The 14,517-nt window shown below is 46.9% G+C and overlaps 1 protein-coding gene across 2 annotated transcripts in view; it reads left to right on the forward strand.

Moving 5' to 3' along the window:
* The first annotated feature begins 408 nt into the window (after positions 1-408).
* Positions 409-14,517, forward strand: part of tmprss6 (transmembrane serine protease 6) — a 92,882-nt gene continuing 78,773 nt past the window's right edge. The window contains exon 1 of one of the 2 annotated variants that reach the window (XM_072271507.1): positions 409-786. In XM_072271507.1, coding sequence (XP_072127608.1) covers positions 703-786 — 84 coding nt within the window. In that variant the 5' untranslated portion in view covers positions 409-702. The remainder of the gene's footprint in view (positions 787-14,517) is intronic. The other variant, XM_072271506.1, reaches the window with a different exon arrangement.

A 14,517-nucleotide genomic window follows, 5' to 3' on the forward strand; every position in this document is an offset into this window, starting at 1 on the left:
GGAACTAGAATCGAAATGGGTTGCCACTGGTCAAACCCGCTTTTTAGGGCGGGTGGAGTGAAGGTACTTGGTGAAATGGTTTCATAATCTACTCAGGGTTCCTCCTGTTTCGGCCTTTTCTAGTTGTCTGATGGTAATTGTGTTCCAGAGACGGTGGGCTGAATGAGTTAATTCTGTTCCTGCGTCTCATAGTCTTATGGAGTACTTTAAGTGTTTTATTTTCAAATTTCCAGTCTCTGCTTTTATATACTTCAAATGAATATAGGGGCAGTTTTTTTAAAAACAAAACAAAGATACCTGTTTAGTAAATATAATGCAACGCTGTACTCGTCACACCCAGGAGGACCCAGAGGGATACAAACACAGCTGCGCTTTTTGTCCTGGCTTGTCTCGGCGCGGCTTGGCATGGCTTGGCAGTCAGCTGTGCGCTGAGGTTTCTCTTTTTAAGGAAATTTTCTGCTTGTTCCGAACAGCTGGCAACCCGCTGCCGTCGGGGTCGGTCGGGGCTAGCAGCTTGCGGACCTTTGCCCCGGTCTCCGCCCCCCGCCCCCCCCCCCCAGAGCTCTGCTAATCGCCCGGTGCTGATTAACAAGGTATACCGCCTCACTTCAAATAAACCCCGGCGGCGGGGCAGGGTGAGCAGAGTGGGAGAGCCAGTGGCCCGCACTATAGATCTGGCAGTAGCGGAAGGGAGATCCAGCAATGAGTGCCCAAGACCCCGGCAAGTTCCCAGTTTCCACAATCTGCGCGGAGCCGAGAGGCCAGTTGGATCTCAGCGCCAACAAGGTAAGTGAGACCGCAGTCAGCCGCCGGAGTTTTTGGGGCTCCTCCGTCTCTGGGTCAGATTTGGCAGGAGATGGAGGGGTTGAGACCCTGGTTGGGTCCCTGGAAAGCAGGAGAGACACCTATGGTAAACCTCCAAGCAACATCACTAACAGTTTATCTGCTGGTTACTAAAATTCCCTGTTTGTAACCTGATCAATAGGTAAACTAGGAAGGGTTCTGAACCAACACACCCAAAACGCTGGAGGAACTCAGCCGGTCAGGCGGCAACTGTGGAAATGAACAAAGAGTTTTGGGCCGAGAACCGTCAGCCCTGACGAAGAGTCTGGGCCCGAAACGCCGACTGTCTCTTCATTTCCACAGATACTGCCTGACTTGCTGAGTTCCCCCGGCATTTTGTGCGCGTCGCTTTGGGATTTGCAGCATCGGCAGACCTTTTCCTTCTGCTAACCACTGCGCTTAACGCAGGCGATTCCGGTTCGATTCCCGCCTCTGCCTGTAAAGAGTTTGCACGTTCTCCTCACTCCAGTTCCCTCCGACCGGTTAATTGCCCCGTGATTAAACTGGGGGGTCGCTGGGCAGCACAGATCGAGGGGCCGGTAGGACCTATTCTGCACTGTATCTCAATAAATACATAGAATAAAATTAGTACATTGGTTTATTAGTGTCAACCCTACCGAGGAACAGTGGAAGATAAAACTTTTTTTTGCACGCCATCCTTAAAATAAAATCTCTTCAATCCAATGGGGTCATTGATTGGAAAAAAGGAAAGACAATAACAGAATGCGGAATAAAGTTTCGGAAAAAAAGTGCACGATAGGCAAATAATAAGGTGCAAAGGCATAACGAGGGAAATTGTGAGGTGAACTTATTGAACTAGGGGCCACTGAGTTGTCTTACATCAGCAGGGGGAAGAATCTGTCCTTGCAGTGTCTAAATTGGTAAGGGCATCCTAAAAAGATTAATCAGTGGAAAAGGGGCCAATACAACTATTGTTGACAGAATCTCGGATGGTGACAGGAGGCCGTACAGGAACAAGATATACCAGCTAGTTGAGTGGTGTCGCAACAACAACCTTGCACTGGGTGTCAGTAAGATGAAGGAACTGATTGTGTACTTCAGAAAGGGCAAGACGAGGGAACACACACCAGTCCTCATAGAGGGATCAGAAGTGGAGAGAGTGAGCAATTTCAAGTTCCAGGGTGTCAATATCTCTGAGGATCTAACCTGGCCCCAACGTGTCGATGCCACTCCAAAGAAGGCTGTACTTCATTAGAAGTTTGAGGACATTTGGTATGTCACCAAAGACATTTGCAAATTTGTACAGCTATCCTGTGGAGAGCATTCTAGCTGGCTGCATCACCATCCGGTATAGGGGGGCTCCTGCACCAGATCAAAATAAGCTGCAGAGAGCTGTAAGATCAGTCAGCACCATCATGGGCACCAGCCTCTGTACTATCCAGGACATCTTCAAGGAGTGATGCCTCAAGAAGGTGGCATCCATCTTTGAGGACCCCCACCACCCGTTTGTGCCCCGTTCTCATTGCTACCATCAGGGAGGAGGTACAGGAGCCTGAAGGCACACACTCAACGATTCAGGAACAGCTTCTTCCCCTCCGCCATCCGATTTCTGAATGGGCATTGAACCCATGAACACCACCTCACTATTTCTCTTTTGCATTATGTACTTATTGTACAAATAGTCATTTTTTTATGCCTGTCCACAAAACAACAAATTTTGGTCGGTGAAAGTAAATGTGATTTCTGATTCTGACAAGATGTGATATAAATGCGAGTTGTTTCTCTGCCATCGCATCCACTCAGGATGATTCCCTCTGTGAGTGAGGTGCCACAGGGAGAAAGTTTCATGTTTCCCAACCAGGATAGTGTATCTTTTAAATGTCGTAGTTGTACCAGCTTCAACCACTTTGTCTGGCAGCTCAAACCGTACACCCACCACCTTCTATGTCGAAAAAGTTGCCCCTCAGGTCCTTTTGAAATCTCCCCCCCCCCCCCCACTTTAAAGCTGTGTCCTCTAGTTCTTGATGCCCCAGCCCCCGGGATAAAGACTGAGTGTGTTCACCTCATCTACACTCCTCCTGACTTTATACACCCCTGTGAGATCACCTGTCAGTCTGTTTTGCTGGTCTTGAGAGCGTTTACCTCCGTTAGCCAGGAGGTGGCCTCTTCTCATCAAGGAGGAGGTACAGGAGCATGAAGACACGCACTCAGTGTTTTAGAAACAGCTTCTTCCTTTTCGCCGTCAGATTTCAGCAGGTCAGACAGCATCTGTAGAGGAGAATAAACAGTCAAGGTTTCAGTCCTGGTGAAGGGTCTCAGTCTGAAACATTCCTCTCCTGAGATGCTGCCTGACCTGCTGAGTTCCTCCAGCATTTTGTGTACGTGTTGCGCTGGATTACCAGCATCTGCAGCCTAATTTAGAGTACTGCGTGCATTTCTAGTCATCTACCTACAGGAAGGATGTCAATAAGATTGAAAGAGTGCAGAGAAAAATAATTAATTAATTTATCAAGCCGTGCCACCCAGTACTCCCCCAATTTAATCCTAGCCTAATCACGGACAATTTACAATGACCAATTAACCTACCAACCGGTATTTATTTGAACCCAAGCACCTGGAGGAGACCCACACGATCACTGGGGGAGGGGAACGTCGACTCAGAGCATGGGAGGCTTGTGTCGAGCATTTTCATGCCTTACAAGGCGCAGATTGGAAGTCTGTGTGGGGCGCCACTCCTCGCACAGACTAGAGCAATGTGTGATTAAGTGCCTTGCTCAAGGGCACAAACACGCTGCCACAGCTGAGGCTTGAACTGGCGACCTTCAGATCACTAGATGAACACCTTAACCACTTAGCCACATGCCCAACTCTGGGGGAACATGCAAATTCCTCGCAGGCAGTGGCAGGAATTGAACCAGGATTGCTGGTACTGCACAGAGTTGTGCTGACCACTATGTTACCGTGACTTACGAGGACGTTGTCAGGCCTCGAGCACCTGAGCTATCAGGAAAGTTCGAACAGGTTTGGACTTCATTCCCTGGCGCGTAGGAGAGTGAGGAGAGATCTGATAGTTATGATGGGTTTGGACAGGGTAAATGCAAGCATGTTTTTTCCTTTAAGGTTGTGTGAGACTAGAACTGGAGGTTACAAGTGAAAGGTGAAATGCTTAAAGGGAACCTGAGGGGGAACTTCTTCACTCAGGGAGTGGTGAGAGTGTGGAACGAGCTGCCCGTGGAAGTGGGCATTTTAAGGAAATTTGGGTATGGTAGAAGCAGATATATTAGATACTCTTAAAAGATGTTTAGATAGACACATGAATGTGTGGGAAATGGAAGGATATTGACATTGTGTGGGTAGAAAGGATTAGTTTAGTTGGCCATTTGATTACTAATTTAATTGATTTGACCCAGCATCGTGGGCTGAAAGCTCTGCCCTCGAACCTCCGCTGCCTTGTAGCCATTCTCACTCACGGGGGAGGCTTCAGGAGCAAACGCTGAAGAAAAGTTCCAGAGCTGGAGTCCCTAAAGCAGTCCCACGTTGAGCTTGACGCTGAGTGAGTGGCAGCTCCTGCGACACTGACGGTGCCAAACTGTATCAGCCTCTGCCGTTCCTTTGGATTTGTTGGCTACGTGGAGAGGGGGAGCCTGCTGCACGGGGCAACAGCTTGCTCTCCGTATCGTACTGGCCTGGCTTGTGTATCACGTAGAGGGCTGGGACACAATATCGATAGTCAACCCTGACCTATGGAGGTCCTCAAGTGTGGGCCGAAGGGCCTGTTCCTATGTTGTACTATTCTATGTTCACAATGATGGGAGGAGTATGGAGGGCTGTGGGCCAGGTGCAGGTCGATGGGCAGAACATGGACTAGATGGGCCGAGAGGCCTGCTTCTGTGCTGTAGTGATCTGTAACCCTATTCAGTATCTCTTGTGATTATATCGTTAAGATTGGCGCCTGTGTTCAGTATCATAAAGGTTATGTTACTGAACGAGGAGCCAGAATTGTGGACTATTGATTCGGATTGCTAAGTTCAAACCTCACCATGGCAACTGGGGGATTTTAGTTCGAGTTTTGTTTTTATAGTTTAAAGAAAAACTAACTTCATGTAAGCACGAGGTTGTTTGGATCACGGGGTCACATGCAGCACAGAAACAAGCTCTTTCTCCCAGCTCGTGGGGCAGCAACCCAATGCATCAAAGGACACAGTCCAGAGGTTCAGTTGTTGTTCAGACCAAACATCAGAATGGGGAAGAAACGTGATCTAAGTGACTTTGACCGTGGAATGATTGTTGGTGCCAGACAGGGTGTTTGGGTATCTCAGAATCCTCTGATCTCCTGGGATTTTCATGCACAACAGCCTCTGGAATTTACAGAAAATGGTACGAAAAAACAAAAAAAATCCAGTGAGCAGCAGTTCTGTGGGTGAAAACCCCTTGTTAATGAGAGAGGTCTGAGGAGAATGGCCAGACTGGTTCAAGCTGACAGGAAGGCGACAGTAACTCAACTAACCACACGTTACAACAGTGATGGGCAGAAGAGCATCTCTGAAGTGGGCGGGCTTCAGCAGCAGAAGACCACGGACAGACACTCAGTAGCTAATTTAGCTGATAAACTGGCCACTCTGCATATTTGTCACATCAAATTTGTTGTCATTTAACTATATACATGTGTACCACCAAAGGAGACGACGTTTCTCCAGACCAGGGAGTACAGTGCAGTAGTACACATGACACTCATACAACACACAATAACTTAGGAAAGTAAGAATTAAATCTACAAATGAATTACACATAGATAAAGTAAAGTGCATACATTAAATATTGTAGGGTACAGAACAAATTACCCGGAGACACTTCGAATACGATGCGGTGGGGAGTTCAGAAGCCTAATGGCCTGAGGGAAGAAACTGTTTCCCATCCTGGCCGTTCTTGTCTTTACGCATCGGAGTCTCCTGCCTGATGGGAGAAAGTCAAAGAGGATGCTGGATGGATGGGTGGGATCCTTGATAATAGTAAAGGCACGGCATACGCAGTGCTCCTGATAAATAACCCCAGTGGATGGTAGAGAGACTCCTGTGATCCTCTCGGCTGTTCTCACAGTCCTTTGTAGGGAATTCCGGTCCGATGCTTGGCTACTCCCAGACCAGATGGAGAGGCAGCTTGTCAGGTCGTTCTCACTGGTGCTCCTGTAACATAGAACACAGAACAGTACAGCACAGTACAGGCCCTTCGGCCCACAATGTGCTGACTCTCAAACCCTGCCTCCCATATAACCGCCCCCCCCCACCTTAAATTCCTCCATATACCTGTCTAGTAGTCTCTTAAACTTCACTAGTGTATCTGCCTCCACCACTGACTCAGGCAGTGCATTCCACGCACCAACCACTCTCTGAGTAAAAAACCTTCCTTTAATATCCCCCTTGAACTTCCCACCCCTTACCTTAAAGCCATGTCCCCTTGTATTGAGCAGTGGTGTCCTGGGGAAGAGGCACTGGCTATCCACTCTATCTATTCCTCTTATTATCTTGTATACCTCTATCATGTCTCCTCTCATCCTCCTTCTCTCCAAAGAGTAAAGCCCTAGCTCCCTTAATCTCTGATCATAATGCATACTCTCTAAACCAGGCAGCATCCTGGTAAATCTCCTCTGTACCCTTTCCAATGTTTCCACATCCTTCCTATAGTGAGGCAACCAGAACTGGACACAGTACTCCAAGTGTGGCCTAACCAGAGTTTTATAGAGCTGCATCATTACATCACAACTCTTAATCTCTATCCCTTGACTTATGAAAGCTAACACCCCATAAGCTTTCTTAACTACCCTATCCACCTGTGAGGCAACTTTCAGGGATCTGTGGACATGTACCCCGAGATCCCTCTGCTCCTCCACACTACCAAGTATCCTGCCATTTACTTTGTACTCTGCCTTGGAGTTTGTCCTTCCAAAGTGCACCACCTTACACTTCTCCGGGTTGAACTCCATCTGCCACTTCTCAGCCCACTTCTGCATCCAATCAATGTCTCTCTGAAATCTTCAACAATCCTCTACACTATCTACACCACCAACCTTTGTGTCATCTGCAAACTTGCCAACCCACCCTTCTACCCCAACATCCAGGTCGTTAATAAAAATCACGAAGAGTAGAGGTCCCAGAACAGATCCTTGTGGGACACCACTAGTCACAACCCTCCAATCTGAATGTACTCCCTCCACTACGACCCTCTGCCTTCTGCAGGCAAGCCAATTCTGAATCCACCTGGCCCTGGACATCCAACATCCCTGGATCCCATGCCTTCCGACTTTCTGAATAAGCCTACCGTGTGGAACCTTGTCAAATGCCTTACTAAAATCCATATAGATCACATCCACTGCACTACCCTCATCTATATGCCTGGTCACCTCCTCAAAGAACTCTATCAGGCTTGTTAGACACAATCTGCCCTTCACAAAGCCATGCTGACTGTCCCTGATCAGACCATGATTCTCTAAATGCCCATGGATCCCATCTCTAAGAATCTTTTCCAACAGCTTTCCCACCACAGACATAAGGCTCACTGGTCTATAATTACCCGGACTATCCCTACTACCTTTTCTGAACAAGCGAACAACATTTGCCTCCCTCCAATCCTCCGGTACCATTCCCGGGGACAACGAGGAAATAAAGATCAATTTGTGACAAATATGATTACATAATATATGTACAGTATCTGAAATACATCTTATGGAAATGTTTGATGATGAAATTTAATAAAAATTGAATTACAAAAAAAAAAGATCCTAGCCAGAGGCTCAGCAATCTCTTCCCTCGCCTCGTGGAGCAGCCTGGGGAATATTCCGTCAGGCCCCGGGATCTTACCCGTCTTAATGTATTTTAACAACTCCAACACCTCCTCTCCCTTAATATCTACATGCTCCAGAACATCAACCTCACTCATATTGTCCTCACCATCATCAAGTTCCTGCTCATTGGTGAATACTGAAGAGAAGTATTCGCTGAGGACCTCGCTCACTTCCACAGCCTCCAGGCACATCTTCCCACCTTTATCTCTAATCGGTCCTGCCTTCACTCCTGTCATCCTTTTGTTCTTCACATAATTGAAGAATGCCTTGGGGTTTCTTTTACTCTACTCACCAAGGCCTTCTCATGCCCCCTTCTTGCTCTTCTCAGCCCCTTCTTAAGCTCCTTTCTTGCTTCCCTATATTCCTCAATAGACCCATCTGATCCTTGCTTCCTAAACCTCATGTATGCTGCCTTCTTCCACCTGACTAGATTTTCCACCTCACTTGTCACCCATGGTTCCTTCACCCTACCATTCTTTATCTTCCACACCGGGACAAATTTATCCCTAACGTCCTGCAAGAGATCTCTAAACATCGACCACACGTCCAGAGTACATTTCCCTGCAAAAACATCATCCCAATTCACACCCGCCAGTTCTAGCCTTATAGCCTCATAATTTGCCCTTTGCCTCATAAAATGCATTTAAGATGTGGGGGGCCTTGATTGCCTCTATCTCCTCAGGGAGTGAAGGTGCTGATGTGCCTTCTTATTCAGTCCCCCAGCCGCTCCACTTTCTCTCTGCCCTCCAACTCTTTATTGTTGCTGATAAGGTGAAGCAGGGTCCCAGCCCAAAGTGTCAAATGTCCCTCTGACTCCACAGATGCTCTTCAACCCACTGAGCGTCAGTGGGTTCTTTCACTTCCGATTCCAACATCTGAAGTTTCTCTTGTGTCTCCCTGAATTATACATAGCCTTTCCTCTCTCAAAACGATTGCAAAATCCATCCATTTCTGCTTTCTGCAGGGATCACTCCCTACGCGACTCCCTTTTCCATTCGTCCCCCCCCCCATCCCTCCCCACTGATCTCCCTCCTGGCAATTGTTCTTGGAAGTGGAACAAGTGCGACACATGCCCTTACACTTCCTCCCTTACCACCATTCAGGGCCCCAAGCAGTCCTTCCAGGTGAGGCGACACTTCACCTGTGAGTCGGCTGGGGTGATATACTGCGTCCGGTGCTCCCGATGTGGCCTTCTATATATTGGCGAGACCGGACGCAGACTGGGAGATCGTTTTGCTGAACACCTACGCTCTGTCCGCCAGAGAAAGCAGGATCTCCCAGTGGCCACACATTTTAATTCCACATCCCATTCCCATTCTGACATGTCTATCCACGGCCTCCTCTACTGTAAAGATGAAGCCACACTCAGGTTGGAGGAACAACACCTTATATTCCATCTGGGTAGCCTCCAACCTGATGGCATGAACATTGACTTCTCTAACTTCCGCTAATTCCCCACCTCCCCTCATACCCCATCTGTTATTTATTTATATACACACATTCTTTCTCTCTCTCTCTCCTTTTTCTCCCTCTGTCCCTCTCACTATACCCCTTGCCCGTCCTCTGGGTTCCCCCCCTCCCCCTTTTCCTTCTCCCTGGACCTCCTGTCCCATGATCCTCTCATATCCCTTTTGCCAATCACCTGTCCAGCTCTTGGCTCCATCCCTCCCCCTCCTGTCTTCTCCTATCATTTTGGATCTCCCTCTCCCCCTCCCACTTTCAAATCCCTTAATCACTCTTCCTTCAGTTAGTCCTGACGAAGGGTCTCAGCCCGAAACGTCGACTGTACCTCTTCCTAGAGATGCTGCCTGGCCTGCTGCGTTCACCAGCAACTTTGATGTGTGTTGCAAAAGCCATTTGTATTGCCATCACAGTGAGTGCACTCAGCCGTTTACCCAGGGCTGCAGAATCAAGAACTAGAGGGCATAGATTTAACAATAACTTCGACAAGTAAATATGAAATCTACAAGTGAATTATGCATAGATAAACAAAGCACAGTCCATAAATTAACTATTGTATAGTAAAGAACAAATTATCTGGTGACACTTTAAATGAGATACAGTAGGGAGTTCTGTATCTGTATGGGTCCTAATGCCCTTCCCTTGGACAACATCGGTGTCGTGGAGAGAGGAGACTTGCAGCATGGGCAACTGCTGGTCTTCCATACAACCTTGCCCAGGCCTGCGCCCTGGAGAGTGAAGATTTTCCAGGCGCAGATCCATGGTCTTACAAGACTAACGGATGCCTTTTTAGGGAGTTCGTTATAATGGTCTTCCATCTATGTATAATCTTCCTGTGGGGAAGACCCCCTTCACACTGTTGTTAATCTTTTCTCTATCCATGACCATGATTCTTGGTAAATCTTTCTTCAGAAGTGGTTTGCCATTGCCTTCTTCAGGGCAGTATCATTACAAGACGGGTGACCCCAGCCATTATCAATACTCGTTAGAGGTTGTCTGCCTGGCATCAGTGGTCGCATAACCAGGACTTGTGATATGCACCGGCAGCTCAAACATCCATCCACCACCTGCTCCCATGACTTCATATCACCCTGATCAGGGGGCTAAGCAGATGCTCACCTTGCCCAAAGGTGACCTGCAGGCCAGCGGAGGGAAAGATCCCCTTTTGTAGAGATGTGTCTCAACTTCACCACCCACTGTCTCATTAACAAGACATTTTCACCTACAGAACTGCTGTTCACTGGATTTTCTTTGGGTTTTCATTCATACCATTCTCTGTAAACTCTAGGTGGGTTGTTGTGTGTGAAAATTCCAGAAGATCAGCAGTTTCTGAGATACTCAAACCACCCCATCTGGCACCAACAAACATTCTACTGTCAAAGTCGCTTTGATCACATTTCTTCCCCATTCTGATGTTTGGTCTGAACAACAACAGAACCTCTTGGCCATGTTGGCGTGCTTCTACGCATTGAGTTGCTACCACGTGATTGGCTGTTGAGACATTCACAGTAAGGAGCAGGTGTACAGGTGAACCTTATAAAGAGGCCACCGAGTGTACATGGATAGGAAAGGTTTAGAAGTTTATGGGCCAAATACTGACAAGTGGGACTAATTTGGATGGGCACCTGAGTCGCATGGAGCAGATGGTCCGAATGGCCTGTTTCTGTGCTGTATCTATGACACAACTTCTCATAGGGTCAACAACCCTACTTAGAATCACAATCAAGTTTATTATCACTGAAATATTTTATTTATTGCTTATTTGTTTATACAAACATCAAACAAGTCAACAAATTCAGATATCTTGGCAGCCTAATAACAAGTAATGGCAGGTGCGACACAGATATCAAATACAGAATAGCAATGGCGAAAGAAGCTCTCCAAAAAGTGAAGACCATATTGACAGACAGAGAGATGAGCACGTACACTAAAAACAGAATACTGCTGTGCTACATTTATTCTATCCTGACTTATGGAAGTGAATGCTGGACCATTTCCCCAGCAACGGAAAAGAGACTAGAAGCAGCTGAATTATGGTTCTACAGGAGAATGTTAAAAATATCATGGACCACACACACATCAAATGAAGAAGTTTTCAGAAGAGCCCAAGCAGTTCGATCATTCATACCAACAATAAGAGAAAGACAGCTCAGATTCCTAGGACACATCATGCGGAAAGATGAACTAGAAAAACTCATACTCTCTGGAAAGATTGAGGGGAGCAAGACTAAAGGAAGATCTTGGCTTATGTACATCAAAAGCCTAGCCAGGTGGTTACCCATCGAGGAAATGGAGGTCATCCAAAGAACGAAGGATAGATCTATATGGAAAACCATGGTCACCAAAGTCCGCATTGGATATGGTACCTAGGCAGACAGATTTATTTATTGAGACACAGTGTAGAATAGGCTCTTCCGGCCCTTTGAGCCAGGCCGCCCGGCAACCACCGATTAAATCCTAGCTAATCACTGGACAATTTATAGTGACCAGTCAGCCTGCTAGCTGCTACATCTTTAGACTGTGGGAGGAAAACGGAAAACCTGGAGAAAAAAACCTCACTGTTCATGGGGAGAACACACAAACACCTTACAGGCAGCCGCGGGAGTTCAACCCAAGTCACTGCCACTGTAAAGCATTGTGCCAACTGCTACACTACCGTGCCAACCCAGTGTCATGAGATCTGTTATTTTACAGCAGCACTACAGTGCAATACAGAAATATACCATAAGTAGTGCAAAAAAGACTGTGAGGTAACGTTTATGGGTTCATTATCCATTTGGAAATCTGGTTGATGGGAGAAAATATTCCTAAAATGTTGGGTGTCTTCAAACACACACTCACATAGACTGGATCTTGTATTTTGCCATTCCTTGGCACAGTGCAAGCTCCAGTCCTCCCTGCTGTCTGGATGGCTTGAGAACGTGCATTCCCAAAAGGTCGATGAACACCTCCGTTAGGCTAATTGATGTCGGATTTGCCCGGTGAAAATGTAGATTTAAAATTCCTGATTAAGGCCCCCCTGTTGGTCACGGGGTTGACCATGGATGTTGCATCTTAGCTGTTGAAGTCAAAATGCAGGCCAGGGCAGTATGAAATGGAGAGCAAGCTGTTGTACATGTAGCAGGCCACCCCTCTCCATGCAGCTGATGAATCCAAATGAACGGTAGAGACCGATACAGTTTGGCACCAGGAGTTGCCAGTCAGCATTGAGCTCAGTGCAGGACTACCTTAGGAACTCCAGCTCTGGATTTTTCCTCTGGGTTTACTCCCGAAGCCTTCCCCATGAGTGGGTATAGCTGAAAGGAGATGGAAGTTTTCCTTCTAGATGAGTTGCCATCATGACAGACAAACCCCATCGGCCCAAAAATTTTCTAATTGCCGATCACAAGTCAATAGATTGTCATAAAACACTTGGGTGCAATTCTATGCTTGAGTGAAGCTCACAGATCAAAACACTCTAACTAGTGATAACAAATACAACATTAAACACAATAATGATTGCAAAACAACACAGAGGTACAAAGACTATCGTCACTGTTCCCTATAAGCTGCGTGGCCAGACAGTGACTGAAATGCCCTGTGCACATAGCCTTTGTTGCCTCGCAGATGGAATTTTCTTAACACTTAAACTTTTCAAGTGCTGCACAGCTTTCAGGCTGCATCTGAATTTGCTGCTCAGAGCAATGGTTTGCCCATGCAGCTTTCATGTAAAAAGAACTTGGAGGATCATTGGGCGTAGCGCAGTCTGGGGTAGTGCAAAATGAAATGTTAGAGTGGCAATTACAGAAGAGGTAGAACATAAACACGAGAAAGTCCACAGATACTGAAAATCCAGAGCAATACACAACACACACAATATTCTGGAGGAAATCAGCAGGTCAGGCAGCATCTATAGAAATGAATAAACAGTTGACATCTTGGGCCAACACCTTTCATGAGGACTGGAAAGGAAGGGGGGAAGACGCCAGAATAAAAAGGTGGGGGAGGGGAAGGAGGATAAAATTTGGGGTCAGGGAATGTGGCAGCACCATTACAAAGGGAGTGGGAAAGGTGATCAATCCAGTTTTCTGATAGGAGTGGGGAAGAAGCTGTTCTTATGTCTGGTCATTTGAACAAGAAATAGAAGCAGGCTCCGTTATTCAAGAAGATCATGGCTTATGTGGCTGTGGACTCAGAACCATCTACCTGCGTTTTCCCCAGAACCCTGACTACCTCTGCTATGCAAAAATCTACTTACCTGTGTCTGAAGCACCCTCGACTGCTTCCCTGGGCAGAGAATTCCACAGGGTTCACTTTCACTACTCTCTGGGGAAAAGCAGTTTCTCCTCAACTCCATCCAAAATCTATTCCTCCAAAAGGCTTTGACAAGATCCTGCACATGAGGCTGCCTAACAAGATAAGAGCCCATCGTATTACGGGAAAGATACAAATATGGATAGAAAATTGTCTGACTGGCAGGAGGCAAAGATTTGGAATAAAGGGAGCCTTTCCTGCTTGGATGCTGGTGATGAGTGGTGTTCCACAAGTATTCAGACATCCTTGCTTTTGTATTCTAGTCCTCTCAAAATGAATGGGAACATTGCATTTGCCTTCCTCACCACCGACTCAACCTGCAAGTTAACCTTTCAGGAATCCTGCACAAGAACTCTCAAATCCCTTTGCAGCTCTGATCTTTGAATTTTCTCCCCATTTAGAAAATAGTCTACGTCTTTTTCCTTCTACCAAAGTGCATGGCCATACACTTCGCCACACTATATTCCATCTGCCACTTCTTTGCCCATTCTCCTAATCTCTGTAATCTGCTGACTCCCTGATTCCTCAACACTACCTACCCCTCCACCCTATCTATGGATCGTTCGCAAACTTGGCCACAAAGCCATCAGTTCTGTCATCCAAATCGTTGTCATTTAATATTGGAGTTCACTTTTGACATCCTCTATGAGAAAGTTTGTACGTTCCTTCCCGTGTGCACAAGGGTTTCCTCCGGGTGCTCCGGTTTCCTCCCAGAGTCTGAAGACCTACCAGCTGGTAGGTTGATTGGCCATTGTCAATTGTCCTGTGATTAGGTTGGGGTTAAATCAGTGGGTTTCTGACAACCAGGCTTGAAGGGTTGGGAGGAGTTGTTCCTCACTGTATTCCTGGATTGTCCAGCGCAGCCTCGGAGATACCCCTCCTCACCATGACTGTGAGACCAGTTGGAGGAAATGTAACAAAACAAAGTAAAGTATTACTTTGCTTTTATTTCAGGATCGGGATGTGGCCCCCACGCTGGCACTTAATACCACAATTACTCTCAAACAGAGGGGTGGGGGTGAGAGGTATAATTAACCACATCAGGAGACCAACCAGGTCAGGGCAGCAAATATGACCCTTCCTGCAGACTCCACCTGGTGTCGGTGTGTAGCCGGTGTCCA

The sequence above is a fragment of the Mobula birostris genome, chromosome 11, assembly GCF_030028105.1.
Source record: "Mobula birostris isolate sMobBir1 chromosome 11, sMobBir1.hap1, whole genome shotgun sequence".
Classification (NCBI taxonomy): Eukaryota; Metazoa; Chordata; class Chondrichthyes; order Myliobatiformes; family Myliobatidae; genus Mobula; species Mobula birostris.